This window comes from Myotis daubentonii, chromosome 9 (assembly GCF_963259705.1).
Source record: "Myotis daubentonii chromosome 9, mMyoDau2.1, whole genome shotgun sequence".
Taxonomy (NCBI): Eukaryota; Metazoa; Chordata; class Mammalia; order Chiroptera; family Vespertilionidae; genus Myotis; species Myotis daubentonii.
In genome coordinates, this window is record NC_081848.1 from 17029743 (window position 1) to 17056510 (window position 26768).

Below are 26768 nucleotides of genomic sequence, written 5' to 3' on the forward strand. Positions count from 1 at the left end.
CAACTGATGTGTCTGCCTACCAGTGACAATGATGTCATGAGCAGACAGATGTGCCAGGTCCCCAAGCACAGCCACTGTCAGGAGCTGAGCACTCCGAGTGACAACTGTTTCAAGGCCCCAGCGAATCTGATGTTTCTCCAGCTAAAAAAACAAATAAAAAACAACAACAAAAAAAGAAAATGAAATCTAACCATCCTCTGGCCAAGGCTCCAGAGGCTCCCAGGAAGCATGGTGCTCCGGGAAGAGGACATGGCCCCACAGGTTGGTGGCTTCTGGAAGCTTTTAGGACACTACAGAAGCACATGTGACAGCACTAAACCAGGACGCAGTCACCACTTCAGTGGGTCTGGGCCTCCACACAGCACCACAGAGGGTCTGATGGAAGAAGCAGCCAGACACACCCCTCTTCCTGTTTATAAGAGCTCAGCTTTCCTTGCAAGTTTCCTCAAAGAGAGTAGCAAAACCACGTAAGACAAGTTTTCTTAAGTTTATTCTTAATAACCAACTAATCTGGAGTGAAACCATTCCTCAACTCTCCTACTATCCCGTAAAACCCAACCTTCCCCTCCCCTCACATCCCCCTCCCACCCCACATACACACATCCCATATACACACACCATGTACCCATCCCTCCTCTGTCCTCTGACCATGCCCCAACCCACTCTGGCATCCCTTTAAAAAAAAAAAAGATGTTTTTATTGATTTGAGAGAGAGAGAGAGAGAGAGAGAGCGAGAGAAAGAAAGAGAGAGAGAGAGAGAGAGAGAAAGGTAGAGAGAGAGAAAAAGACAACATCCATCAGCTACCTCCAGTATCTACGCTGACTGAGACTGAACTTGAAACCGGGGCATGTGCCCTGACCAGTCATCAAACTGGGAACCCCTTGGTGCACAGGACAATGTTCAAACAACAGGGCCACACCGACCAGGGCTGATGTTGCTTTGTCTCCCCCACCCCCTGGGCCCTAGGCCTTGAGACCTTGCTGTGTAGACTGCAAATCTGGCCAATGCTGAGAATGGCAATACAGAGGAGCAACTGTGGGAACTGAGGGCTCAAGAACTGTGGCACTGGGTCTGGCCTCGAAGGTGCTGGCAGGGCCATTTTCCACAGGGCACCCCATACATTTCAAAATGACAGAGGGCAGCTCTAGAAGGAGTGAGCACCCCAAGAAGGGTGGTCTCCAGGAAAGAAACATGGCAGAAATGAAAAGACCCAGACCACAGATCTACAGCACATGCCATCAAATATTCCCTCTAAAATCCTTAGCATTCCTTCCCCAAAAGGAACAGAAATGGGGGAAGGGGGTGATAAAGGGAGAGGAAGAGAGGAATGAAAGAAGGGAAGGAAACAAAGAAGGAGAGAAGGAGGGAGAGAGGAAGGATGTCAATTTGCAATTCTACTCTGGGGTAAAAAGTGTAGTTACAAAATGGCTACTCCATACAGATAGAAATCTGAGGTTCAATCCCAGGTTCAGGGAGCAGGATTCTCAGGTGGGAGCCATCCCTAAAAGCCTTCCACGGAGAGCGTGTGGTTGAGCCCATAGGCATCGCTATCCTCCTCCTCCAACAGCAGCTTGTCGATGGTCAGGGAACTGATGGCTCTCCTGGGGTCTTCCATGTCCTGAAGGACTGGCTCAGGGATGGAGATGGGGAGCTGGACAAACTGGGGCCCGGGCAGAGCTGGGGCCGGAGGCTGGTACTGCAGGGTGGAGGTGGGCAGCGTGGACAGGGGCTGAGGCCACGGGAAGTAGGTGAGCGGTGCCTGGTGCTCTGGGCCCTCCAGCTGGGGGCCCACTGTGGGTGTGGTGGCACTTCTCGTCTGCGATGGGGGAGACACAGGACCGAGGGTTAGCAGCTCTGGAGGATTCACTGACACCCTTGTCCTCTAGGGGGTCTGTTTCCCTTCAACTAGGCTCTTTCCTGCTGTCTCACTCCAGTGGGCTTCACCTGCACCCACTCAAAGCCTCCCTGACAGGAGAGGCTCACACACGCTGTATCCCTTACTCTGTGACTCACTAGCTCCAAGTCCTTGTTCATGCTACTATCCCATTAGAAGCCTATTTCATTGAATATAAAATGCAACCCAACTTCAGAAATGCTAAAATCGATGAAAATACTGTATGCTAAGCAATAAGCCTGCCGCATAGCATAGTAGCGGTATCACAAAGGTGGCACAGTGCTACCTACATAAGAAGACAGTCCTGGCTCCACGCAGCAGCAGCAGCACTCTGAGGTCGCCTTGGGCTAACAGAACACAGCTCACTCACCTCTCATGACCTCATCGTCCTCTATGTGTCAGCTGGGCCCCTATGGCCATTGCAGAGACCTCTAAACACCAAGGCCACGGTCCCAGGGACTCTGCAAACAATGCCTCTCACCTGCACAGGACCACCCTACAAACCCAGGTCAAGCCTCCTAGAGAGACATACTATCTCCCATCGCTGAGGAAGCAGATGGAAGGGGAATATCTCTGCATGGAATGATGTGTGACAGGCCAAAGTCTCCCTCTACCACTCCTGCCTTCCCTGTCATATTTCTCTCCGGTTGCCACCATGTTTTTGAGACTAAATTACTATAATTATTTAGGAAGAGCTTATTTCAATGACCTAGAGACCTTGTTATAACAGAGATTCCAGTACAGGAGGTCAGGGGTGGAGCCTGGATTCTGCAGGTCTAATCAGATCCCAGCTGATGCCTATGTGGTTAGTCCAGGGACCACAGATTAAGTAGTAAAGCTTAAAGGCTTTTTCCTACGGAATGATGGAGCTGGAAAGGGTCTCAGAGGCCTTCTGGCTTCCCAGCAAGGGCTTATCATTTTCAGTATTCCAAAAATCCAAAGGAAACCCTTCACTTTTGAGTTATAAACCTATGCGGGTCTAATAAAACTGCAGGGTTTTTTTGCTCAGGGATAGAATTACACCAACCCAGTACCATAACAGATCTTATCTCCTGCTGATCAGGAGTGCCCACTGGGTAGCTCTAACCAGCTTTGATGAGTCAATTTACAAAGTGGCAAAACAAATAAATTATTTCTTAATAAATATACCTTGTTTGATACACAGAAACTTTCAAAGCAGGAGGTGGGAATGATGAAAGGATAAATAATGAAAAGAATCCTTGGTCATGAAATGGTTGGGAACCATTAAATCTGCCACCCCCACTCCCACCCCAAGCCCTCTGATATGCAAATGAGTTAGTTGCCTGGGAAAGGTGTTGAATTAACTCCTTTCTATCCACCACCATCCAGGCCCCAGAACCTGTTTGCTGGGTAATCATATGAGCATGGGGTAGGAGGGCTCCTGCAGGCCATGCCTGGATGAGACTTGAAGGGCAGGGGCATCAGGATAACACTTTACCCTTGAGGGAAATGCAGGGGTCTTAGAGAACCAAAGCAAGCTTTGTCATCAAGGTGGGCTCTACAACTACTCATGAGGCCCCAAGTTTACCTCCCGTTTTCTTGGGACTAAAGCTGGACACAGTTGTAACCACAGGACTTTTCTCCTCTTGAACATTTGGGGGATTCCCAGGTCTTTGATCAAATGGGTACCATTCACATAAAACTATTTCTATTCCTTCCTTCATTCTTGGGAACAGGCCATTCCTTTCCTATTGGGCACTTGACGGCAGCCCTTGGTTAAAGTAGTTGGTCGACTTTGAGACAATTATGAAAACTGGCATTAATCAAGTGCTTTCTGTATGCCAGGAACTATGCTGAGCCCAGGAACTATGCTGAGCCCAGGCACTATGCTGAGCCCAGGCACTATGCTGAGCCCAGGAACTATGCTGAGCCCAGGAACTATGCTGAGCCCAGGAACTATGCTGAGACCTCTACAGGTATCATCCCATTGATCCTGACACCAACTCTCTTGTTATTCCCATTTTACAGATGAGGACACCAAGGCTCAGAGAAAGTAAGTCACTTAGCCCAGGGCCAGGGATTTGAACCCAAGCCATCTGACACTAGAGGCCTAATTCAAAAAATCTGACCTACAGGTGGGTCAGGTTCCATCAAAAGTACACTTTTCTGAAAACGTGTATCGCCTATTGCTCCGCCTAGAAATCTCTGGTAAATCCCACTGTTAAGGGAATGATCACCCATTCACTTATCTGAATAGAAAGAAAAGTCTGGCTGTGGCAGGAGACTCCATCAAGATCTCAAGTGGTAACCTATTCTCTGCTTACAGGGCAGCAGGGATGCTTCAGGACAGAGAAGCAGACATCCCAACCCCGAGGAGCACTGGCCATGGCAAGGGAGGCCATAGCCTTCTTTGTCGAGGATATTTTAGGTCAATGGGAATGCGAGCAGGCCTCCCAGGAGGACGGGGTGAGTTTAGGTGACCTAATTATCCTGGGAATCAGTAACAAGAACGATCAAGAATCAAGAAGCCAGCCATGTTCTAAAAGAGTGCCCAAGACATGGGTGGGTTCAGCCCCACCTTTGAGTGACATACCGTGACATTAGTGATGAGTGGCTGGGAGGCGTAGGTCAGCACAGAGGAGGGCCCCACAACAGTGTAGCTGGGGCACACCGGCTGCACATACATGTCAGCTGAGTAAGGGCAGCTGACAGCTTCGTGGGACACATACTCAGTGTAGGGTGTCCACGGGGCCAGGGGCTGGAGGGTGGCAGGGGCAGGCTGAGAGAGCCAGCCGGCACACAGGGCCCCCTCCTCCGTCACGGTAGAGGCAGCGACCTCCATGTCAAGGCAGGAAGGACCTGCGGGAAGAAGGAAATTACAGAGCTGCAGGGCCGCCAGATGAGGGGCCTGGAGCAGGCCAGGGCTGTGGGGAGCGCTTACCCACTGTGGTGTACGTGGCCAGGGGCTGATGGGGCAGCACCACCTGCGGGGGAAGAAGATCAGGGTCAGTGTTCAGTCATCTCCAACTCGCCCCTGAAGGAAATTTGTCCCAAGGGCCCCAGGGCAGGAGCGTACAGGGGAGAATCAGCCTTGTTAGAACAAAGCACGTGCCCCCATCCCAACCACCACCAGCGACACTTTTGAGGGGTTCCTGTTTCCATTTAGCAAGAAGGCTGTGCCCTTGGGGAACTGGTATTGCCCTCTTCCTGGGGGTGAGGGATCAACTCGCACCAGGATGTGGGAGCCATTCACTCACTCAGGCGTTAGCTTCGTTCAGTGGGCCGGCCAGCCAGCCCGCATCCCTCATCCCATTTCATGAACCCACCAACCTGTTCTCCCCTAAGTCCATTCTCTGGCAGCCATAACTATGGCTAGGGTTGCCTTCGTGCCCCACGAGCATCCCATGGGGCAAGGAAGCACACTCGTGCCCCACCTCTCCCATCCCACCCCCATGCACACGGGCCACCGCGGCCCCCTCACCGCGGTCGGTGTCACTGCCGCCCCGCTGCTGGCATGGCCACGCTTCCGCCTCAGCAGTTCCTTCACTGGCTCCTTCACGCGGACGCCCTGGTACGGCCGGGCCGGGGCCGGGGCTTGATCTGGCGCTGTGGCTGTGGAAACAGTGTCCCTGGGGCTCATCTCCCTTCTCGGTCAAGTCCCACCTCAAAGTACCTCTCCCCTCAAGGCTCTGCCTGCTCACCTAAGCGGCATCTGAGCGCAGAGGGCCACATGAGACTTCCTAGCATATTTCTGCCGTATTGTCACTCCTCCTGCCCCAGCTCTCTGTGGCTCCCCTCCACCCAGACGATTAACACCGAGCCCCTCTAGACTGAAAGTGCCCCAGAGGGTGATGCCAATGGGTGATGCACGCTGCCTGTGACATAAGCCCTGACTCCAGCCAGGTCTATCTAGACTTCTCTACATGTTCTTTGCCTGTCTCATCGCTTCATCTTCGCTTGAGATGTCACATGGTTGGGATTCACTCTCCCTTTTCTCAGCCCCTTGGTTCTTCCTAACCAAGATTGGTGCACCGTTCCTGGCCAACCCCTGCAGCCCACAGGACTTGTTTCATCCTACTGTCTCTCAAGCCCGTCCAGACCTGGTTAGTATTCATCACAGGGGGCAGCAGAGGACGACAGTTAGAGCAGGGACTCCGAGTCAGATGGCACAGGCCTCTTAACCTTCCTCTGTGACATTCGAGAGCTGTGTGATCCTGGGCAAGTTACTATACCTCTCTGTGCTTCTGACCCTACAATTTCCTATTAAAGGAATGTTATAAGGAATCACTGACATAGTAAATGGGAAGCATAGAATATGCTTAGTGTAAAATCAGATACAGGGTAAGCATTCAATACATTTTTAGTCTGCTATGTAATAATTAGTTATCTTTTTCGGTGTAAATTTCTAATGCCCCTAACTAGATTCTAAACTTCTCAAGGTCAGATATTGTACCTTATTTCTCTAAACCTTCCCAAGTGGCATATTCATAATAAGCTATGCTGAGTCATTGATTGGGTGATAATTTAAAATGTGCTGTCTGTCAATCATCTTCCCTTCCCTTTCCTGGGCCTTTAGAATGGGCTGGAGCAAACGGTTCCCACTTTCCCCATGGCTCCCGGGATACATGACAAATACCCAATGGTGACCCATGTGCCTGGGTCTCTAGGCTTGCTGCGGAGAGAAGGTCCCCTCTGCCTTTTGTCACCAAAGCCAGGAAACTAAAGCGTGGAGCTCAACAGGGCTCTTTCTGTCCTGGCTGAGCAAGTCCGCAGCAGCCATCAGCTTGCCCCGACAGTCCACAGCCCAGGGTGACCTGCAGCACTGGCACTTAGAACTCATTATCATCCACCGATAAGGGCCACAGGGACTGGGCTCTGAATCAAAAGCCCGGAAGCCTGGGTATCTGTTAAATCCGGATCCACAGCACTGCCCGGATTGAACTTTGCTCGGTAAATACCCAGCTGATAAGCTCCCATGCCCGACTCAGCACCAGACCTCCATCTGTGCTCCAGGCACACACATGGCCTGGCCTCGGGGCTCAGCAGGTGGAGAAGGCAAGAGGAAGTGGTGGGAAGGGGTGTCTCAGAGCCCCAGGAACACATGATGTGGAGTCAGAGAACCCCAAACTCAGATGCATTTGTGGGGGCTTTTGGACCTGGCCAAGTCACAAAACAAAGAACAGGTCCCCATGCCCTGCACCTGGACATTTAATGTTGGGGATTTAATGTTGGCCTAGGATTCCTAGGACTTATAAAACTCCCTCAGGTGATTCGGAAACTGTGCCGAGGTGAGAACCACTAATAATTCATTCCTGATGTAATACAAGAAACTTCCTCCAACATCCTGATAGGACATGAGTTACCCTCTTTTTAATTTGCGCTGTCATAACAAGGGCTCTCTACTGGTATTCATTCATTCTTCCAGATGTCCCTAGGCACTAGGAATGCAGCATGGAAGAAGACAGGTGTGGCCACTGCTCACAAGCATCTCACAGTCCAGTGGGAGAGACGAGCATGAATGAAACATTCACAACTGTGAATTCAGCCTGAAACAGGAGAGCATTAGCAGAGGGAGCCCGCCTGTTACCTGTGCCCCAGGACCACCTGTGTGCCATCACCTTTGTTCTAAGTAGCAGTGAAAATGGGCCTGTGAACCAAAAATGCCTGTATTCAGATGATTTATTTAACCTCCCTGGGCCTCAATTTTCTCATCTGTGAAGTAGAGATTATAACTCCTGTTTCACACAATAGTTGTGAAGATTTAACTAAAATAATACATGGGAAACTCCCCAAACCATATCCAGCATATAGTAAATGTTAAAAACATGCTATTTTCGCCTGGCTGGTGTGGCTCAGCTGTGAAGCATCGACTTAGGAAACAAGAGATCACTGGTTCAGGGCACATGCCTAGCCTCGTTCCCCAGTGGAGGGCATGCAGGGTGTAACCAATCAATGAGTTTCTTTCATCGTTGATATTTCTATCTCTCTTTCTCTCTCCCTTCCTCTCTGAAATTAATAAAAGTATATTAAAAAAAATATATGGTAACAAAACACCACTTTTCCTTGCATTGCCTTCCAATGAAACTCACAATTTATAATCCATTAATAGTGTCCTTATCTGTAAAAAGAAGACAATGATGACAGTATGTACTTTTTAGGGTAATTTGAGAATTTACATGTAAATACTTAGAATAGAGCTTGCACTGATTAAGCACCAAATCAATGTGAGCTCATACAGGGTGGCACAAAAGTAGGCTTACAGTTGTGAGTGTGCAAAACACAGAGCTTGTTCCTGTATTATTATTTATTAATCATTACATTGTTTTCCATATGAACAACTGTAAGCCTACTTTTGCCCCACCCTGTATATTCATGAGTAGCAGTAATAGTAGCAGCCCTTCCCAGCATCTGTAGACAGATACCAGGTCCCCTGTACAGTGTCTTCAGCTATTTCTTAAAGACGTGTTTTGAATCCCTCCAAACCTTCTTTCTACTCGCATTACTCCTGCACAAGTTCCACTTTCACTTCCCCTTATGACGGGCGATGCCCAGTGCTGACCACAGACCCAGGTGTGGCCTGACAGCTCAGAGAAGAGGACACCTGTCCTCCCACACTCTGCTTACTCATTCTCACGGCCACCCTCGCCACATCAGCTTTGTTCATCACTCAGCCTAAACGTGTCTCTCACTGGGTTTCCAGCTATTCTTAAGCGCAAAGTGCAGCCTCAGGCATTCTGCCTTCAGAGAAACTCGGGGCACAGGGTTGTTTGGGGGTCTGAGCACTGCGGTCACATTCTAGTTGGGGGACAAGAAAGACTTGAACCACAGGCACACTTCTCAGACCAGATCAAAAAAGGTCTATAGCTAACCCTCCACCCCGCCTGATTTGCATGTACATTTCTGAGGAAGAACCGAGACCCTGAGAACACGCCGGATCCCACTGTCTCCCAGGAATGGCCCTCTAACCCTTGGCCTAAAAGTGACCAGCTGGGCATTTCGAGGACCTTGTCAAGCAAAGGCTTCCTGCCTCCTGTTGTTTTTGAATCAATGAACAAAGAGGACTTGGGGGAGGTGCTATGAGCAGAGGGCATCACCCTCTGATGCCTGGAGTTCCTGGAACCCACAGTGTCAACAGGTGTGCCCTGGCACAACCACCATATGGAGAGCAGTAACTATTGCAGTCACAGAACTCCCACGGCTCCCAGGGAGCGCCTGACTGCCCACCCATGAGCCCACCACCAGCAGCTGCCAAAGATTCCTGTAACTGACTGCAGGCAGGAAGCCACGCGAGGGTGCTTCTGAGAGTATCTTCACAAAGTGACCGGGAAATATAGAATCTGAAGCCTCAAGACAATTCCCACAGGATCCCAACAGCCAAGTGTATTTGCAAGGTGAAAACTTGCAGTTGGTGCATTTCACACTGACCTTTGTAACAATAAACATTTCTAATGCCACCATAAACACTGTAATCCCTACTGCCACCAGCATAAGATATGAGCCCACGAATACAAGTTTGAAAGAGGAGAAACAGTTTGTCTGAAATCATGATTGCCTTGCCTTGGAGCTTCTGGATCTTTGCATTGAACTAGCTTTAACAAAACCAAACCAGAATATTTAAAAGAAAAATGTAAGATTCTTAAAAATAATTTCTTAAAATAATAGTAATAAATAAAAGAAGAGCCAAAGAAAATTAAACAGGAGATTGAAATGAGTTACACAGAAGATGAAAATCCAATTTCCCAAAGTAGAGTTGACCAGAAATTTAAATTTCCCCTGATCAAACTGCAGCTCCAGGTCATACACCCTCAAAGCCTGAAGCTTTCTCACCACGTGTCCTGTGCTCTGAAGGCCCTCAGGTCTCCCGCGGGCATCCACCGATCCATCACCGGGGAAGATCTTTGCACCTAAACACAAGCCTCTTGGCCTCTTTGGGAATCTCCTTTTTCAGGAGAACTTCAGCCATTCTGCCTTTCCACCACTGGAGTGTGGGGGTAAAAACACACACACACAAATCTCATTTACAGAAAAACCTATGAATTCGCCCCAATAAGGGCTTCCCTTTTCCAAAAAGAGCAATGAGAAAAAAATCTGAAGGTATAAAAAGTCAACAGAGACATTTCAGTTCCCCCTGCCACACACCCGGACAGGCCCCACACCACAAAAATAAGAGTCGTGCAGCTGCTGTTCCGCTGGGGAGCAGGGACCATGACAACTTCAAGCCGACGGGTCTTCTCAGACCGCGCTCTGGCTGCATGTAGGCACTGTGCTTGCTCTGCACCAGGCGTAGGGGACATGTGGATTCTCCTGATTTAAATAAACAGGACCCTCCAGTGCCTGGATGAAGGCATAATAAATACCACTGAGGAAATATGCAAAATTGTCAGCACTTGTTTATTTAGTGACCCCATGCAAACTGCATCTATGCCAAAGCGAGGAAACTACTGGGCTAAGGAAATAGGTCCCTCCTAATGGCTCTGAGCAGAGCCCATACCCTGTAACTGGTCCCTGTAACTTCTCCTCTGGGAGGCTTTCAAAGAGCCCTCTTGAGACAGGTGTTGCCTAGAACAGCCTTCAAGATGCTCTTGAAAGAAGTCTCTCCTCCCTCCCAGCCACGGTGCTGTTACGGATTTCCCAAAAGCCATCGGAGCTGGCACCAGTTGGGACTGCTGCTCTAAGGGCTGCGTGGGATTCAGAATAAGCCCACGTGTTCCTCACCAGGGGGCCAGGAGGAGTAGCCTATCCCACCCATCTTGACACTCTCACTCTCTGAAACCACCTTCCATTCCCAACGGACTGGTTGAACCTCAAGGCAGCAGCATTTGAACACAAGGGCATTTTGAAAGACAAAACCCTCCTTCTGAAAGACACGTGATGCACTATTAATCACTCCAAGCAACCACAGTAAATATTTTTCTCTTTTGCTGCTGAATCTTCAGTATTGTTTTTATAAAAAGACCCATTAAGAAGAAATACAAATAATTTCCCCTTTACTTGCAGCAAACCAAACTCAAATAATTGAACAATAGGAATCCAAGCCTAGGGCCAACGAACTTGCCCTGGCTTCTACCTGAAAGCAAAGGCAGAAACTGTTGCCGACACTTTTCGCCTTAATGTAAAGAAGCTTGTTTGTGTTCTTGGCCCAAGACAAGCTGAGGACTCCTGGGAAAGCGTAGCTCAGGTTGGCTAAAGGATTATTCAGATCCTTGATTGAAACACTAATGGGAGTGTTCTTCTTATAGTGAAGGTCTGAGTGTCAAAGTTTTCAAATTTGTTCTTTCCATTCATGGACAATGGCGGATTTTTTTCCAAACAGGAAGAAAGAACTTGGGCTTTGGCCAGAATTAGACTTGACACGCTACAAAAAAGGTTTTCCCACCCAATTTACACTAGATTGTAGTTACCTTTTTTTTTTTTTTAATGTAGGCCAACAAAGACATCTCATATGCATGTCAATGTGAGCTTTCTATTCACTATATTTGAACTGAGAGGCTCCTGCAGCCAGGAAATATCAACACTCTATATTCTAGCAATCTGGATAACACCCAGGCAGAGGGCGGAAAGGTGGTTTTAAGGAAGGTGCTCCAAACACATGAGAAAGTGAACTGCAACTGAAGTTTAATGTTGCTGGTAAGACTACTGGCACGACCAAAGAGGGGTAAGTCATGATGTCTTCATGTTTCTTGGTTCTGATTGGACAAAGGGAGGGCGCTTGCTCTTCCTGTATCTCCATTGTAAGAGGCATATTCCCATCTACCCCCACAGAGCTCACTCAACAACATAGTTGGGTCACTGGGAAGGACTAAGGAGGGCCACAGACACCTAGAATTTCCCCAGAGCTTTAAGCAGGCCAAAAGGACCTACAGGGAACACGCAGATAAGAGGAGCCAGAGGAGGCTCCTCAAGTACGTTTGCGGTGACTGCAGAGGATTGTTCAGTCTCAGAACCACAGAGCCCCAGATGAAAAGGATCTCTGAGTCCAGTGATCCCTATAGGAAGGAAGCCAGAGCCAGCCGGAACTGTTCACCCAGGATTGCACTCCTCTCAAATTGTTAGGCTTGCAGAGAGAGCCCGTTTACCCACAGCTCCCTCTCATCCACCAAGCTCCTGCCTGAGGTGTCCCCACTCTGCAGCCTCGGGATTACAAGGATTGTCCCAAATGTTCTGAATGTGCCACCGCATGCATGACCTTGGACAGGGTCAGCCAAAAGGCCTGTAGTGCGAGTCTTCAGGCTCTTTCCTCACATGCACCGCTACTGAGGCGCCCTTGCTCCAGGAGCTCTCGGCGCCTTTCATACCATGCACCCATCCTCCTTCCAGAGCTCCTGCAGACCCAGAAGACAGGGAAGGCTACTGCCCTCTGCCCTCTCTTCCCAGAGACAGTGTCAGTGTAATGTCTCTTCTCTGTGGAGGCTCTTGTATGTTGAGTGAATGCATGCCAAAGAGCTATGTGTTTCCAGGTCATGACCTTAATTCCCAGGAACTCAGAAATAACCACACTCACCTTTGTGATGTTATGTGCCCCAAAAGCCTTTGACACAAATGATTTCATGTGAGGCCTCACCATAGCTTCTGAAACAGGCCGGGGAGGTGTCCCTATTAACTTCTGTTTTACCGGTGAGGAAAGTGATGCTCAGAGATGTTGCGTGACTTCCCCAAGGATTTAAATAAATAACAGTGTCATCAACTAAACCCAGGACCTGTGATTCCAAACACTGTCCATTTTTGCTTCACTGCCTGCTTCCTCCTTACCAAGGCAAGTCATGTTGATTTCTTTGGGTAATACTGGAGGTCAGTCCTCAAATGGTCCCCTGTCCAATTCTAACCCTCCTCCCTCCAGTTGGAGTGTGGGCTTGGACCACCCAGATTCAGTCTTCCTTGATGGCCAAGAAATGGTGGTTCCCAGGCTAAAGAGAAGAGACTAGTCCATGAGAAGTTTACCGGCAGTCTGCTCACATGAGCAGTGACGAGAACTGAGAGACCCAAACAATTCCCCGCAAAGTTTTATTTTTGGTATTTTCGACTGAAATGACAGTGGATAGGTCCACCTGAGAACCCAGCTGCATCTGTCGCCTTTTACAGAAACTGGCGTCACCAGAGCAGAAAGGGTTCCCATCTGAGATGCATCGCATCCCAGGGTGGGGCAAGTCCAGGAGACCCCTGGCAGAGCATTCACTGGACAAGTACTTGCTAAGCAGAGTAAACTATGTCCTTGCTATCATGGAGCTGACTGTCTAGTCTAGTGGGGTATATGGACTTAGTCAAATAATTGCAAACCTAGAGTTATGAACTATGACACAGATGCGCCTGCTTCAGAGTTGAAGTGTTCCGGCTGCACAAAGAGGAAGAAGCATGATTGTTCTGGCACCAGGCTCAGCCACATCAAGATATAGAAAGTAGCCCCAAATGTTCAGGGTCCTTCCCCAGCCTAGGGATCCTAGATGAACCCAAAGATGTTTCCACCAGCCGCCCCTATCCTCTCCTAATTAGCCCACTGGGGAAGGCTAGTTCTAGGAACTCAGATTTGAAGATGGAAATCAGCTGGCTTCAGAGGTTCTATACTGAGTCTAAGATATCCTGAAATTCAAATTTTCAGGGGCTTCTGATTCACACTAGCACTACCATCAATGAATCAGAGCCCACCTCCATCTAAGGGTGTATGTATTTCAGTTGGGAGGGAAAAGGCATCTAATGCAACCCTATAATCCTTGACATTGAGAAGTGGTAAAATATAGTTTGGGACTGAAGCCGACATAGTTTGGAATGGCTACTACATAGCTTATCACTGTGCAACTCTTGGCAAATCACTTAACCGGCACGTGCCTCAGTTTCCCCATTTTCAAAATGAGGTAATATCCACCTCATGGGATTATCATGAAGAATATATACAAATAGCACAATTAAAGACCCAGTACATAATAGGTGCTCAACAAGTGGCTGATTCTCCTTTGATCTCCATGGTCCATCACTCACCAAAGAAGCACGCCTGGTAGAGTGGCTCTAACTTGCCCCTCTCCTGCTATTTCCTGATACTGAATGTCTCTATCCTCAATACACTCAGGGCCTTCTGCTCCCAGCAAAGCCTGCTGCAACCTGCCTTCATTGTTCTCCTAGAAGTCATCCCTCAGATACCTGGGCCTGATGTCCCCAAGTAGCAGGATAGCCCTGTTTAGGATGCAGGGGGTGGCCAATGATGCTACAGAGAAACTGGTCAAATACCTCACTTTCCAATACAAAAAAGCCTGGACAGGAGACATCAAAATCCTGACATTGGCCTCTTATATAGTTACCATAAGCTAAGCAGAAGGACTCCTTTCTTCAGAAGCCACCAGAGGATTAAATTTGTGAAAGATTTGAGCTTTTAAAGAATGACCCCAAGCCCTAACCAGTTTGGTTCAGTGGATAGAGCATCAGCCTGCAGACTCAAGGGTCCCAGGTTCTATTCTGGTCAAGGGCATGTACCTTGGTTGCGGGCACATCCCCAGTAGGGAGTGTGCAGGAGGCAGCTGATCGATGTTTCTCTCTCATTGATATTTCTAACTCTCTATCCCTCTCCCTTCCTCTCTGTAAAAAAATCAATAAAATATATTTTAAAAAAATAAAATAAAGGATGACCCCAAGATGAAGCATATTAGAGGTTTTTAAGTAGCAAAGTAATGTGGCATGTCCTTGTCCTGACATCAGGCGTGGCCCCTCAAGGAACCTGTATGTCTCTACAAAAGGATAGGGACATAGCCATGGTTAAGGCCATAGTCATGGACTCTTCTTCAAAGGGCTCTTCAGTGGTCAGAGAGGGGACTTTTGTCATCTGTTAGGGCAAGGCATACTTCTGGCTGACATATCAGCTTTATCAACAGCAGCAGGGATCAAACAAAGGGAAGAAAGGACTCATACTGAGAGCATAAGACCATATTAGTGGGTGAACCAACCTAAGGTGCCCACCCGAATTTTATAGCAAGGCAGCACCTGAGTGAGGAGGTGGAACAGAGGGGACTGATACTTCTTTCCTTGTTAGATCAAGACCTGTACCATGAATCTAGCATTGCCAGTCTGATATAGAACAAGAAAAACTGATGGTTAGGCAGCTAGAGGAGAAGAAATTAAACTGCTTGTCCCTTGATTTTAAACAACAACTAGTTTGGAATTTTTAGGACTAAAAATATTCCTTTTTTAATCCTCACCTGAGGGTGTGATTAAAAAAAAATGAATTTTAGAGAGAGGGGAAGGGAGAAAGAGAGAGAGAGAGAGAGAGAGAGAGAGAGAGAGAGAGAGAGCTGCCTCCCATATGCATCCCAACCAGAGATCACACCTATAACCTAGGTATGTGCCCTGACCTGGAATTAAAACCAAAATATGTTTGGTACATGAGACAATGATTCAACCAACTGAGCCACCCTACCAGGGCAAGACCAAAGGGATTCTTACAAAAGAAATAAACTTTTCCTGAGACTGTCAGATACGAACCATTTCCTTAGAGGAAGGACTCTTCAAACTCGACATCAGCTGTACATTTTGGGTCCAACCCCAGCTCGTGGTAGCTTGGGGTACAGCCTATGTAAATGAAAGCAGCTCTGATCATTGATTCCTGATGTGAGATATAATTGCCAGTCAAGATGAGCTTTTTTGCTAGGTCTCTGGTTTACTAACTAATGTCCCCATGATTTGGGGGGACTCCCTTGTGAAGGACACTGGAGAAGTTGTTAGAATATGAAGCCTGGGCCCTCGCCGGTTTAGCTCAGTGGATAGATCATCAGCCTGTGAACTGAAGGGTCCTGGGATCTATTCTGATCGAGGGCACATGCCCCAGTAGGGGGTATACAGGAGGTAGCCAATCAATGATTCTCTGTCATCATTGATGTTTCTTTCTCTCTCTCCCTCTCCCTTCCTCTCTGAAAATCAATGAAAATATATTTTTAAAAAATAATAAAAAAAGAATATGAAGCCTGGGAAAGAAGCCACCAGGTCAGCCTTTGAGGGATGTATCCCCTCCTAATTCACAAGATACGCACATAGACTGAAAACATGATCTTTGCAGCTTCAACACTTCATGGAGATCAATTTGACACGTTTCACAGTGACTCACTTTTCTCTAGGAATGAGGTCCTTACCCTGGAAGTAACCAAGGACCTGTGACACGCTGTTAGGGATCTTGCTGAAGGAGTGGAAGATTGGTTGAGGTCAGAGCTGTCAATGTGTGTAGCTTAAAGAACCCTGAATATAGCAAAGGTGCCTGTAGCTGCCAATAAAGAGAAGGGAGCAGAGGTATGAATGAGCAATCTGAGCTCTGATGTCCCCACAAAGCTTCTCCATTTTTATTTTTGTATTGGAGCTCTGCAGTAGGTTTCATTTAAATAAAGCAATTTATGGCAAAAATGTTGTAGATACTAACCTAGATATTCTCTGATTTTCTTCCCATACTTTATGTCCTAAGATGCCTCCTTACCCCAGCATCTATGCAAATAGTCTAATTATCATTTATTCTTTCTTTTTCTTTCAACATATTTTTATTGATCTCAGAGCGAGAAAAGGAGAGGAAAGAGAGACAAAAACATCAATGATGAGAGAGAATCATTGACCAGTTGCTTCCCGCACACCCCACCACTAGGGACCTAACCGGGAACTGAACCTCGACCACCTGGTTCATATGTTGATGCTCAACCGGCGGCCAGGCTGATTATCATTTATTCCTGGGGCTTCATATCCAATGCTATATGCTCCGTGGTACCTTCCTTAATTCCATCTTCGCTTCCCTCCTGCTGAAGGTAATTTATTTTATTAGTTGAATTCTCTATTTAGAAATAATTATATGATTGGATAGATGCATGCATGCATGCATGGGATGATAAAGAGAGGGCTGATTTTCCTTGTACACCTTTCTTTCCTGAATTGATCTTGCTTTCATTCTGCACTAAAACTTGCTCCTATTTTTTATCCCCTTGCCTCCCTTTTTTCCTTTCGTTTCCATCTCCCCAGCATTTTTCAGTTCTGTAGAGTTATGACAATCTTTGGACTTGTTCTCTCTTCCAATTAAATCTATGATTCTTTCCAGAGGACTGAAAAGTAATTCAGCTTCATCTACATGTGGTCAGATCCTTTTTGGTCCCAACACCTGGTCTGAGAATGATTCTGGCTCATAATGCTTTGGCTATGTGCTCTTCCCAGAAAGTGATACTAATGAAACCATTACTAAGAAAAGAGGCAGCACATTGCTGTTTCATTTTTCAGTATCATTTGTGCTATTTTTTGCATACCCCAGTGTCATCCTCCTTGCAGCTAGATTATAAACACCTCAGTTCAATCTCCTAAAATAAAAACAAATACAAGCTTGCCAGTCAGTACCAGCCTTCACCACCACACCGTACAGGGTTGCTAGGAAATTGTGGCTCAAGTTCCAAGTCTGGTCACAGAATGGCCCACTTAACCATTAGCCCTGTTCACTAACCTCCCCATGAATTACATGGAAAGGCGTGTCCTGCTATTTCACAAGAAGTGCAGAACTCAAGAGGACACACAACTATAACCTAGAATTAGTTGCATCACCTTTGTCCTCAGAGGTAAAAGTGAGAAGGAATGGGAAAATAACAATAGTAACTAATATTTATTGAGTATTGGCTTAATGCCAGCCACTGCAGTGAGCACCTATCACACCCTGTGAAGAACTGAATTCCCACCATATATGTAAGGAAATGGCCACAGAGCAGGCGAATGGACTTGCCAGTATCATACATCAGTGAGGCATAAATCTAGGGTTCAAACTCAGGTCTGCCTGCCCCAGAGGCTAACTGTAAACCACTGAAGGCAAAGAATGAACAAAGATGTCACTCTGTAATTCAAAATTAAACCCTACGCCCTACGCCTTGTTTTCCACACCCACACCTACACACACACACACACACACACACACACACACACACACACACACACGAAGGGATATCCTGACTCTTCTGAAGTCTGATCAGTTCAGAAAGAAGGAGACGTGCCAAGGAGAAGGAAGCCTTGGCCCCCAGCACAGGCTGCCACACAGGACTCCCCATTAGTGCTGTCCGAAAAAACAGGCGGGCTGGGTTATTCTGGGGAGATTCTCGGTCTTCTCTCCTTTTTCTGCCCTGCCCTGCAGCTAAAATATCTGCAAAGAGCCCCACAGAGGAGGTATAGCAGCAGGGCACGGACCTTATTTCCTTCAAAAGGTGAGCTGAAACACAGGCATCAAAAATAAGTTTTCAATATATTGAAGAGCATTTACATCTATTTCCATTTTTCTTTATCCTAAAGTGCATCAAAATCCTTTTCAATTTTTTACCATATACACAGAAAACTACATTAAAATGTATATGGAATGCAATAAATTATTATTAACTAGATAAATAGTTCAAGAAACAGAATATTGAGGATCCCAGACGTTTCCTTCATATTCCCTCCCAAACATTCTTCTCTCGCCTCTCCAAAGCTTATAAGAAGCATGGTTTCTGACATTGTACATTCGTGTGTGTTTTTTATTTTTAATGTTACATAAAGAGAATAACCCAGTAAATTATTGCTTGTTTTTGCATTATTTGGCTAAAACTGTTGGATTCACTTATTTTTTTACATGTAGTTACAGTTAACATTTTTATTATTGTTAGTGTTTCATTGACTTATTATTTAGACTGGATGGCTATTTGTGTGGTTATTGGTTTTTAGCTATTGTGATTAGTGATGCTATAAATAGTATTGTATATGTGTATTCTTCTATACACACTAATGAATTTCTGGTAGATATTGCCAGATTATATGTTATGTTCAAGTTTAGTTAATAATGCCAATATGTTTTCTAAAATGTTTGGAGGAATGTTTGATCCACATTCCTACTAAACTTAAATGATAAAAATTTTTATTTTTAAGCATATTGGTGAATGTGAAGAGAAATCTCATTTATTATTTTACTGGAATTAATATAGTTTTATATAATTATTGTCCATTTTACGAAGTACCTTTTCAAATTTCTTGCAATTTTTATTAGATCATCTTACTAATTTGTAATTGACTGTAACTTAAATTTTTCATTGATTTGAAAGTGTTCTTTATATATCTTGATAGGAATCCTTCTTTGTTTATGTTTAATGAAAACATCTTCCCTCCTCCCCCCCAAAATTAGATTTTTAAGACATGAACAGACATCTGCCAGGTACTGCAATTTTTTATTTTTGTTTGCCATTGCTTCTTTGTCTATCATGGAAGGCCTGTGCTTTTACCTAAGCCCTGTGTGTGAGACAAGAAGCAGAACAAGGAGATGGGACAGCTTAGCAAGACAATATTTGGGGTGTGATTCATATGTTTTGCGTGTTGGGGGAGGGGCAATGATAGAGAGGTATGCTTTTTTTTTTGCCTTTCCCTTTTCTTCTTACTTCTCCAAAACACAGATATGATGGCTAGAGCTACAGTGGCAACTCTGAAGCAATCTTGAGGACAAAAGCCCTAAGTGAAGGCAAGCAGGCCAGGATGACAGAAGTAGCGGGGACCCTGTGGGCACTGTAGAGACTCCATACAGTCCTGCCCAGCCCACTGCAACTTCTTTCATGTGAAAGAACGTACACCACTGTCTTATTTAAATCCATATTGCTTCAAGTCCCTTTACTAGCAACTAAATCTAATCCAGAGCGATCCAACAGAACATCTGGTACCCTGCACAGCATCAAACAAGTACTCAGTGCCCCATAGCTGATATTTGCCCTGATGAAAAGGGTTGAACATTTTCTGCTCGCAGCAGTGCACTGTGCAAAAGTGTATTGGAAGCCATCAATTTCAACCTCCAGGTCAGTCGTTTTCACATTGACCACCCGTTAGAATCACAGGGGAGGCATCTGAAAATCGAATGCCTGGGGCAATTTAAAGAGAACCTCTGACTGGGACCCAGGCATCAGTATTTCTTAAATCTCCCAGAGCATTCCGATGTGTAGCCAAGGTTGAAAAGCACTGCTCCAAGCAGATGCAAGAACTCTTTTGTTAAACTAGGGACTTGTGTTTGAAAGCATATATTGAATTCTTATAAGCACCCATGAAAGCTCAGCAATTAGAGCTGGAAAAGGAGTTCAGTCAAGGTCAACTTCTTTGCCCTGAGCAGGGAAATGCGAGGCCATTTTACAGCAGGAACACGGGAGACCCAGAGCAACGAGGTGGCTTGCCTAAGCCCCACACTTACTACCCATGGACTCAAAAGTAGGATCACGTGTTCTGCCTGAAGCTTCATCCACAGCTTCGTACAACCAGGACCACAGGGTTCAGAGAAGGCCTCTCCATCCCAGGCAGGCCCACTCTGATCAAGCAGTTGTTCTATAAAAATGCAAAAACTGGAATGTTGCTAAATATATCAGAAAGGCGAAAATTATGTTAATGATCAGAATCAATTGGCCAACTTTGGTTTGGTTGGCTCAAAATGAGAAATTGATGGATATCTTTATTGCGTGGGAAAATAAACTTTAGAAATAAGTCAGAGGGAAAAAAAATAAAACCTAAACCTTTACTTTGAAAAGCTTAAAAGCAAAAATGTACAGGACTTCTAATGAATTGACTTAAATATCCAGATATTTAGCTAATAATTGTAGATGACCTTGGTTCTTTTTTGATCCTCACAACAGAACAGATTTGCAGCTTTGAACTGGAAGAAAGCTTTCAAAATCTCTGACTCAGGGACTTTCTGGCTATAGAGGGAGACAAAGTTGGCATTTTTTTTTTTTTTTTGTAAATATAGAGAAAAGAAAGTAAAGTTCCCACCTTGAAAATCATCTGCTCTTTTACCAATTAATCTATGTGCTGAGTACATGTGTGTCATTTATTGAATCCCTGTGTGCCTTTTAGACCCTACTTGCCCTTATCAAGAAAACCACTGAATCAATCAATAAACTTGATAAGAAATAAAGGTGCTTATTAGGCTTATTAAGTAAGCAAAGGTGATAACAGAATAGAAATATTAAGAGGCACTCCACACACCTAAATTACTTCTTGTTGTAAGTTTGCTTGAACTTACACAAGAGAAAGAGTTCCAAAAAGTGTATGTATGTTATAGATTTTTCTTATCTTTGACTACATGTTTATATATTTTTAAAAATATATTTTATTGATTTTTTACAGAGAGGAAGGGAGAGGGATAGAGAATTAGAAACATCAATGAGAGTGAAACATTGATCAGCTGCCTCCTGCACACCCCCCACGGGGGATGTGCCTGCAACCAAGATACAAGCCCTTGACCGGAATCGAACCTGGGACCCTTCAGTCCGCAGGCCGATGCTCTATCCACTAGCCAAACCGGCCAGGGCATAACTGCATTTTTAACTGCCTCAGAAGAGTTGGCCATTAGAGGAAACCTGGAGTAAATCCGGAGGTCTATGTTAATGAGAATTTTGAGGCCTTAATTTATCTGTCCGCTGAACCTCTGCCCCCATTCAAGTTGTCTAAAAGCAAAGGCACATCCATACCATAAAATCTGAGATAACTACTCCCCATTCCTAAGGTGCCTCCTTGAACACCACAGCAAAGAAATGTCAAAGCTCAGTTTATGGGACATCAAGACAACCAGCCAATTCAAAGACAATCACTCAGGCCTGCCTATCATCATCACATGGGTCTTACCCTACACAAGTAACAAGAGTAAAAAAACAAACAAAAAAGTTGTTCAATTCGTTCATTTTCTATAGGTGGTATTGAGTTCATTATACACAATCTCATTGCTTTTAAAGAGGAAGTCATCCAGATCTAATTCAGGCATTGCGCAAATCATTTTATCGATTGACTGCAAGCTTTGTCTCCATTGGTGTTGGCTTTGTGCAAGCCCAGGATATTGAGTGACCTAAGGAAGTGAATACCAAAAGAACTACCCAAATTAGTTGAGACCTGAGGTCAGCATACTTTATCTGTAGAGGACCAGGTAGTAAATAGTTTAGGCTTTGCAGGCCATATAATCCTTGTGGCAACTACTCAACTCTCCTGTTATAGCAAAAGCAGCCCATACAACATGTAAACAAATAGACACGGATGTGCTCCGGTAAAATTGTGTTTACAAAAACAGGTGTGTTGGGACAGATTTGGCACACCGGCCATTGGGTGCAGACCCCTGAGTTCGACAGAGCCTGGGAAAACTAATTGTAAGATCCTATCACTCAAGAATATTTTGTGCCTTTTAAACCATTCTAATCAAACTGTGGGAAAGGACAGACATGAAGGAATCTGCAGCAACCTGCTCACTGGAGATGGGCCCACGGAGGTGTCGCAGGAGGGAAGGGCTCGCTCATCACTATCATTACTTATCAGGAGACTTGACATTCATTTAGCTCTGACAGAAACCTTGTAAGGTGGTGATTAGCGCCCCCATTTTCTAGGTTGTTAAGAATATAAGGTGAGATAATTTGGCTGAAGAGCCAATTTTCAACCCCAGACTCATCTCATCCATCGCTCCTGCCGTTTCCGCTCACTGACTGTTAGTAAATGGCCTGAACAGGGCTTCTTGTTGGGGTGGATGTTAGTGCTTCACCTCCTCAGGGAACCTGCAGGACCAAGTGCGGAAGCCAGGGGGAGGATTTGCAGGTTGAGTGACTACTTTATCCAATTGATCAATCAAGCAAAGCTCAAGTCCATGAATGGGGCTTGAAGATTTCCATGTCTATGTGCCAGCAGCTCTGAGCTGATCTGAACTAAAGCCCATGTTCACATTTAGTCCACAAACGGGGGTCATGGGCCAGGTAGGGAGGAGGCAGCAATCACAAAGTGAATGTTTTCTTAACCCTTTCCAGAACCTCACAGCACAGTCATTTCAGCTCATGCCTCCAGGATGTTTTCTGAAAAAAGAAAGTGCCTTTTCAGCACTCTTGGTGTCTGATTTCAAACCCTGCCCTTCCACCAGGTGATTCGAAGTGGGCTGACACATGCTGCCCTATTTTTACTGGTTTTCCCACAGGGCTTAGTCACCTAGGTGCCCTCAGTGCCCTAGACAAGGGCCTTACTTGGATCCAGGGTAAGATCATGGCTCTGGTGCCTGGGGCCTTCCCTAAGTCCCTTTAAGGTGCCAAAGGACAATGAGAGAGAATCTTCACTATGTGCCTCTGTCATGGAGGAAGTTTGCCCAGTTATTCCACTGATGAGCTTACAGTGCGGTCTCCCTAAGGATGGGGTTTTGCGGCCCCTGATTTGACCTCCAGGGTATGAGCAGATAACATGCCTCTAGCGTCCCATTTTATAAAACTTCTAGCCTCTTAGGAGGACTTAAAGAAGAAGAAATGTAGTGTGTAACCAAGAGGGGAGAATATGAATGCAAGAAGCAGCCCCTGTCTCAGACACTGAAGCAAAACCAGGGCAATCAACATCATTTCCACAGCATCTCAGCTTACTCAGGGGGACTCTGCAGAATGGCTATTACCTGTACCCCATTTTACATGGGTAACCCTAACAATTACAAATAAAAGGAGAGTGCCTTGCTCTGAGTAGATAGGAGTCAAAGCAGAAGTCCCTCCAGGGGCCTCACATAGAACCCACTGACTCAGCTCTGAGTGTCAGGGTGTAGGGACCCACAGCAGCTCCCAGTAGAGGCAGTGATGCCCACCCACCCTTGGCCATAGGCATGCCCAGGGGGCTGGCTCCCATTGTCCCTGAAGGCCAGGGTCTTGCTGTATCCTCCTCTAGTAGCAGTTACACACCACCCATACTAGAATATCCCCAACTCTCTTGGAAGGATTCCATGACTCTCAAACCCAAATTAGAATTCATTTCTTTTTATTTTAAAAAATTGCATTTTTCCAATATCAAACAATATCAAACAAAATCTCTCAGATCATGAAGTCACTCCTCCATATTACGCATTAACCAGCTCAATTCCAGGGAGTTTACACAAGAAATACAGGAACAATGAATTGGTGATAAAGGGATTGTAACTTATGTTTTAATCAATGAAGGTATATTTTCAGACCTTTAAGGGCTCCAATAGAATATCTTTTGTAAAATAAACACACTCCCTAATTTATCTTTTTCTGTAAATCTAGATTTTCTTATATTAAGTTTGCTTGAGGTAGGGCATACCTGAATTCATGAAAAGGCATTTTAAAATGATCGATAGAGCCATTTTTTAGTAATACTTCTTTCTTGAGGAAGTCCAGATCCGAGCCCCAATAAGGTTCAACTCGCATGTGGCCACTGAGTTGACTTTGTTATTTCAAGAAAGAAATGTTGTAGATAATCTCTGTATGATTTCAATTATTAATAACACGAGTCTCCGTTCAGTCCCACATAATGGAAAATAAAGTTCACAATTGTTCCATCCGACTCCAGGGATAAACATAAAGTAACAGATAAACCTGCTGTCCTTTTGCACCCGCCTTGCCAGAGAATGGGAAGAATGACAAGAGGCAGGACAGTGCAGTGATGAAGCCACGCGTGACAAAGCCCACCTCCCCTGTCCTCCCCCACCCCCCACCCCCCTCCCCCGGTGTCCACAGACACAAACACACCTGCCTGGCAGAGGCTAAGCGACTCGGAGAGCAGCGGGCCCACGGAACTGAACCGTGGGCTGCAGAGCCGCTGTTTGTAAAATAAAGTCACGTAAAGACCTCCCTGGCTTTCCCCTCCCTGCCCCAAACCAATAGCACATTTGACTTTTGTTTTGTGAATCATAAACCGCCCTTTCTTCCCCGCAGTGATTCATGCCCAGCAGCCGAGGGACCACAGCCTTCCCACCTGGGAACAGTAGTTCGTTCCCCTCCAACCTGGAAAATCAGCATCACCCTGATCACCCTGACAGGGTGCTTTCTCCATGGGCTCTGTCTCACCCACCTTCCTCCCTGCGCTCCTGGCTGGGACCCCAGACCCTGCTCCCCTCCCCCCCATTCCACTACCACCACCTCCCAGTTTCAGGCTAACTGGTGAGCCCCCCGCCCCTACCCACGCTGATGGGGCTCTGACAGCCACAGGCAAAGCACTTACATTTTTGCCAGAGCATGGCCTGTGACAGGATGTTGCCTTTTTTCTTTGAAGCAGACAGTTTGGCTTCTTTAATGTGAGACCTGGGTGTGCTTTCCTCCAGTGTAGCCACTGCCTGCTCAGGGCCGCTTCCTCAGCTTTTTAAAGGCCGGGTTCCCGCTGCGCAGAGGCACAGGCACAGCGTCATCACATCCTCCACCCCCCCCCCCCCCAGGCCCCGCCACGTCCTCAGGAGGCTGCCTGTCACCCACCTGTCACCCACCCGCACCCTCGGAGCCCGCCAGCTGCAGACCGCTGGCCGGAGCCCGCCAGCTGGACCTGAACAACCCGCGGGCGCACTAGGCCATGGCCCTTGCGACGTGGCCAGAGTGTGCTGTGACGTGTGGTGAGTGGGAAAGGGTGAATGAGGGCGACCTGTGTGCGATGTGTGTCCAGTCCTCTATGTCCCCACACAAACGAGGAGCCCCAAAGGTCCCCATGGAAAACTCTGGGTTTGCTGTGGTCCCCCTTCCAGGCTTCTATACCACCAGAATGTGAGCGGGACTCAGTCTGCCATGGGCCCTGCTCACGGGAAATGCTATCCCCACGGGGTCACTGATTCTCACTTGCTGGAGGAAACACCTGTAGCCTCTTCAAGCCTCACTAAACAACCTCCTCATTCTTTTAATATTGCTTTTCTGTTGATTCCATTTTGAAACACAGCAGCCCCTCTCCTTGCCCCCCAGCCACCACCAAATGGCAAGTTTTACTCATGGTTAAGTGGGAGGATACTGTTCTAATGGTCCACAGGCCCACGGAGGAGGCACCTCACTCAGGGGAGAGAGGAGAGGACGCTCTGCCTCCAGCTGGGCTGGCTCCACAGAGGGAATCTGCAGGTGCAGTGTGAACAGGCCTCTCTCCCAGGGCCCACCCATCTGTCAGCATGAAGCCCTCGGAGGAAGGCAATGGGATCCATCATCAGGGAGTGTTTAGGGTGTTAGGCTATGGGCTCCTTCCCAGTTTGGAAGCCTTCAGCCATGTGTATGTGAAGTCCACATGCTTGGGCCCCAGTGACCCACAGCTTGGGATCAAGACCACCTAGGGCAGACCTTGCTGCTGTGTCCCACGGCTGCCTCAGCGCCATCTTACACAACCTAGATTGGATCGTGCCATTCCCCAATTTTAAAAGCTTTCCCCTAGCCCTAGCCAGCTTGGCTCAGTGGATAGAGCGTCAGCCTGCAGTCTGAAGGGTCCCAGGTTCGATTCTGGCCAAAGGCACATGCCTGGGTTTCGGGCTCGATCCCCAGTGGGGGGCGTGCAGGAGGCAGCTGATCAATGATTCTCTCTCATCATTGATGTTTCTATCTCTCTCACCTCCCTTCCTCTCTGAAATCAATAAAGAAATATATATATTAAAAAAAAGCTTTCCCCTACTCTCTCCAGTCCAGAGCTGGAGGCACAGAAGGCCTTTCACAATCTAGCCCTTTCTGTCTTTCCAGCCCCATCACTCACCACCACCCCTCCCACCACCACCCCCTCCACTGGTCCCCAGTGACTTCTAAGCTCCACTCTGCACATTCATGCAATTTCCTGCGTTCGATCTTGCAATCCTCTCTGGCCCGGTTCCTCTTCCCCAGTTCCTTCTTTTTCAATATGTAGCTCAAGTAGTACCTTTTTTGATGAAAAATGTTCTGACCCACCAAACCTCCTAGCCGAGAAAATAGCAGGCTCCCTTTTCTCAGCTCTTGGAGTACTTTGTTCATTGTATGACAGCAAATTGTTACATGACTGTAGGTTCCTCAAGGAGGGTTCCCTGTCTCCTGGTACCTCACATTCGACCTGGAGCATACCTGTCCCTCAATAAAAGCTCAGTTGAGGAAGTAACAGATTTAATAAATTACTGTCTGCTAATGGGTTGGTTTGAGGCCAGGTCTTGAGAAATGTTGTCCACATGAAGGACTCACTGAAAACTGAGAAGTCTACCTCTTGGCTGGGTTT

General features: G+C 46.6%; 1 protein-coding gene across 1 annotated transcript; it reads right to left on the reverse strand.

The window, feature by feature from the left end:
• Positions 1-725: 725 nt before the first annotated feature.
• On the reverse strand, positions 726-24977 carry POU2AF1 (POU class 2 homeobox associating factor 1). Its single transcript, XM_059708026.1, has 5 exons — positions 24795-24977; positions 5338-5468; positions 4798-4840; positions 4450-4715; positions 726-1817 (listed from the first exon to the last, which is right to left on the reverse strand). Exons 1-5 carry the CDS (start codon positions 24808-24810, stop codon positions 1503-1505), a joined length of 771 nt encoding a protein of 256 aa, XP_059564009.1. The 5' UTR covers positions 24811-24977; the 3' UTR covers positions 726-1502.
• Positions 24978-26768: the final 1791 nt, after the last annotated feature.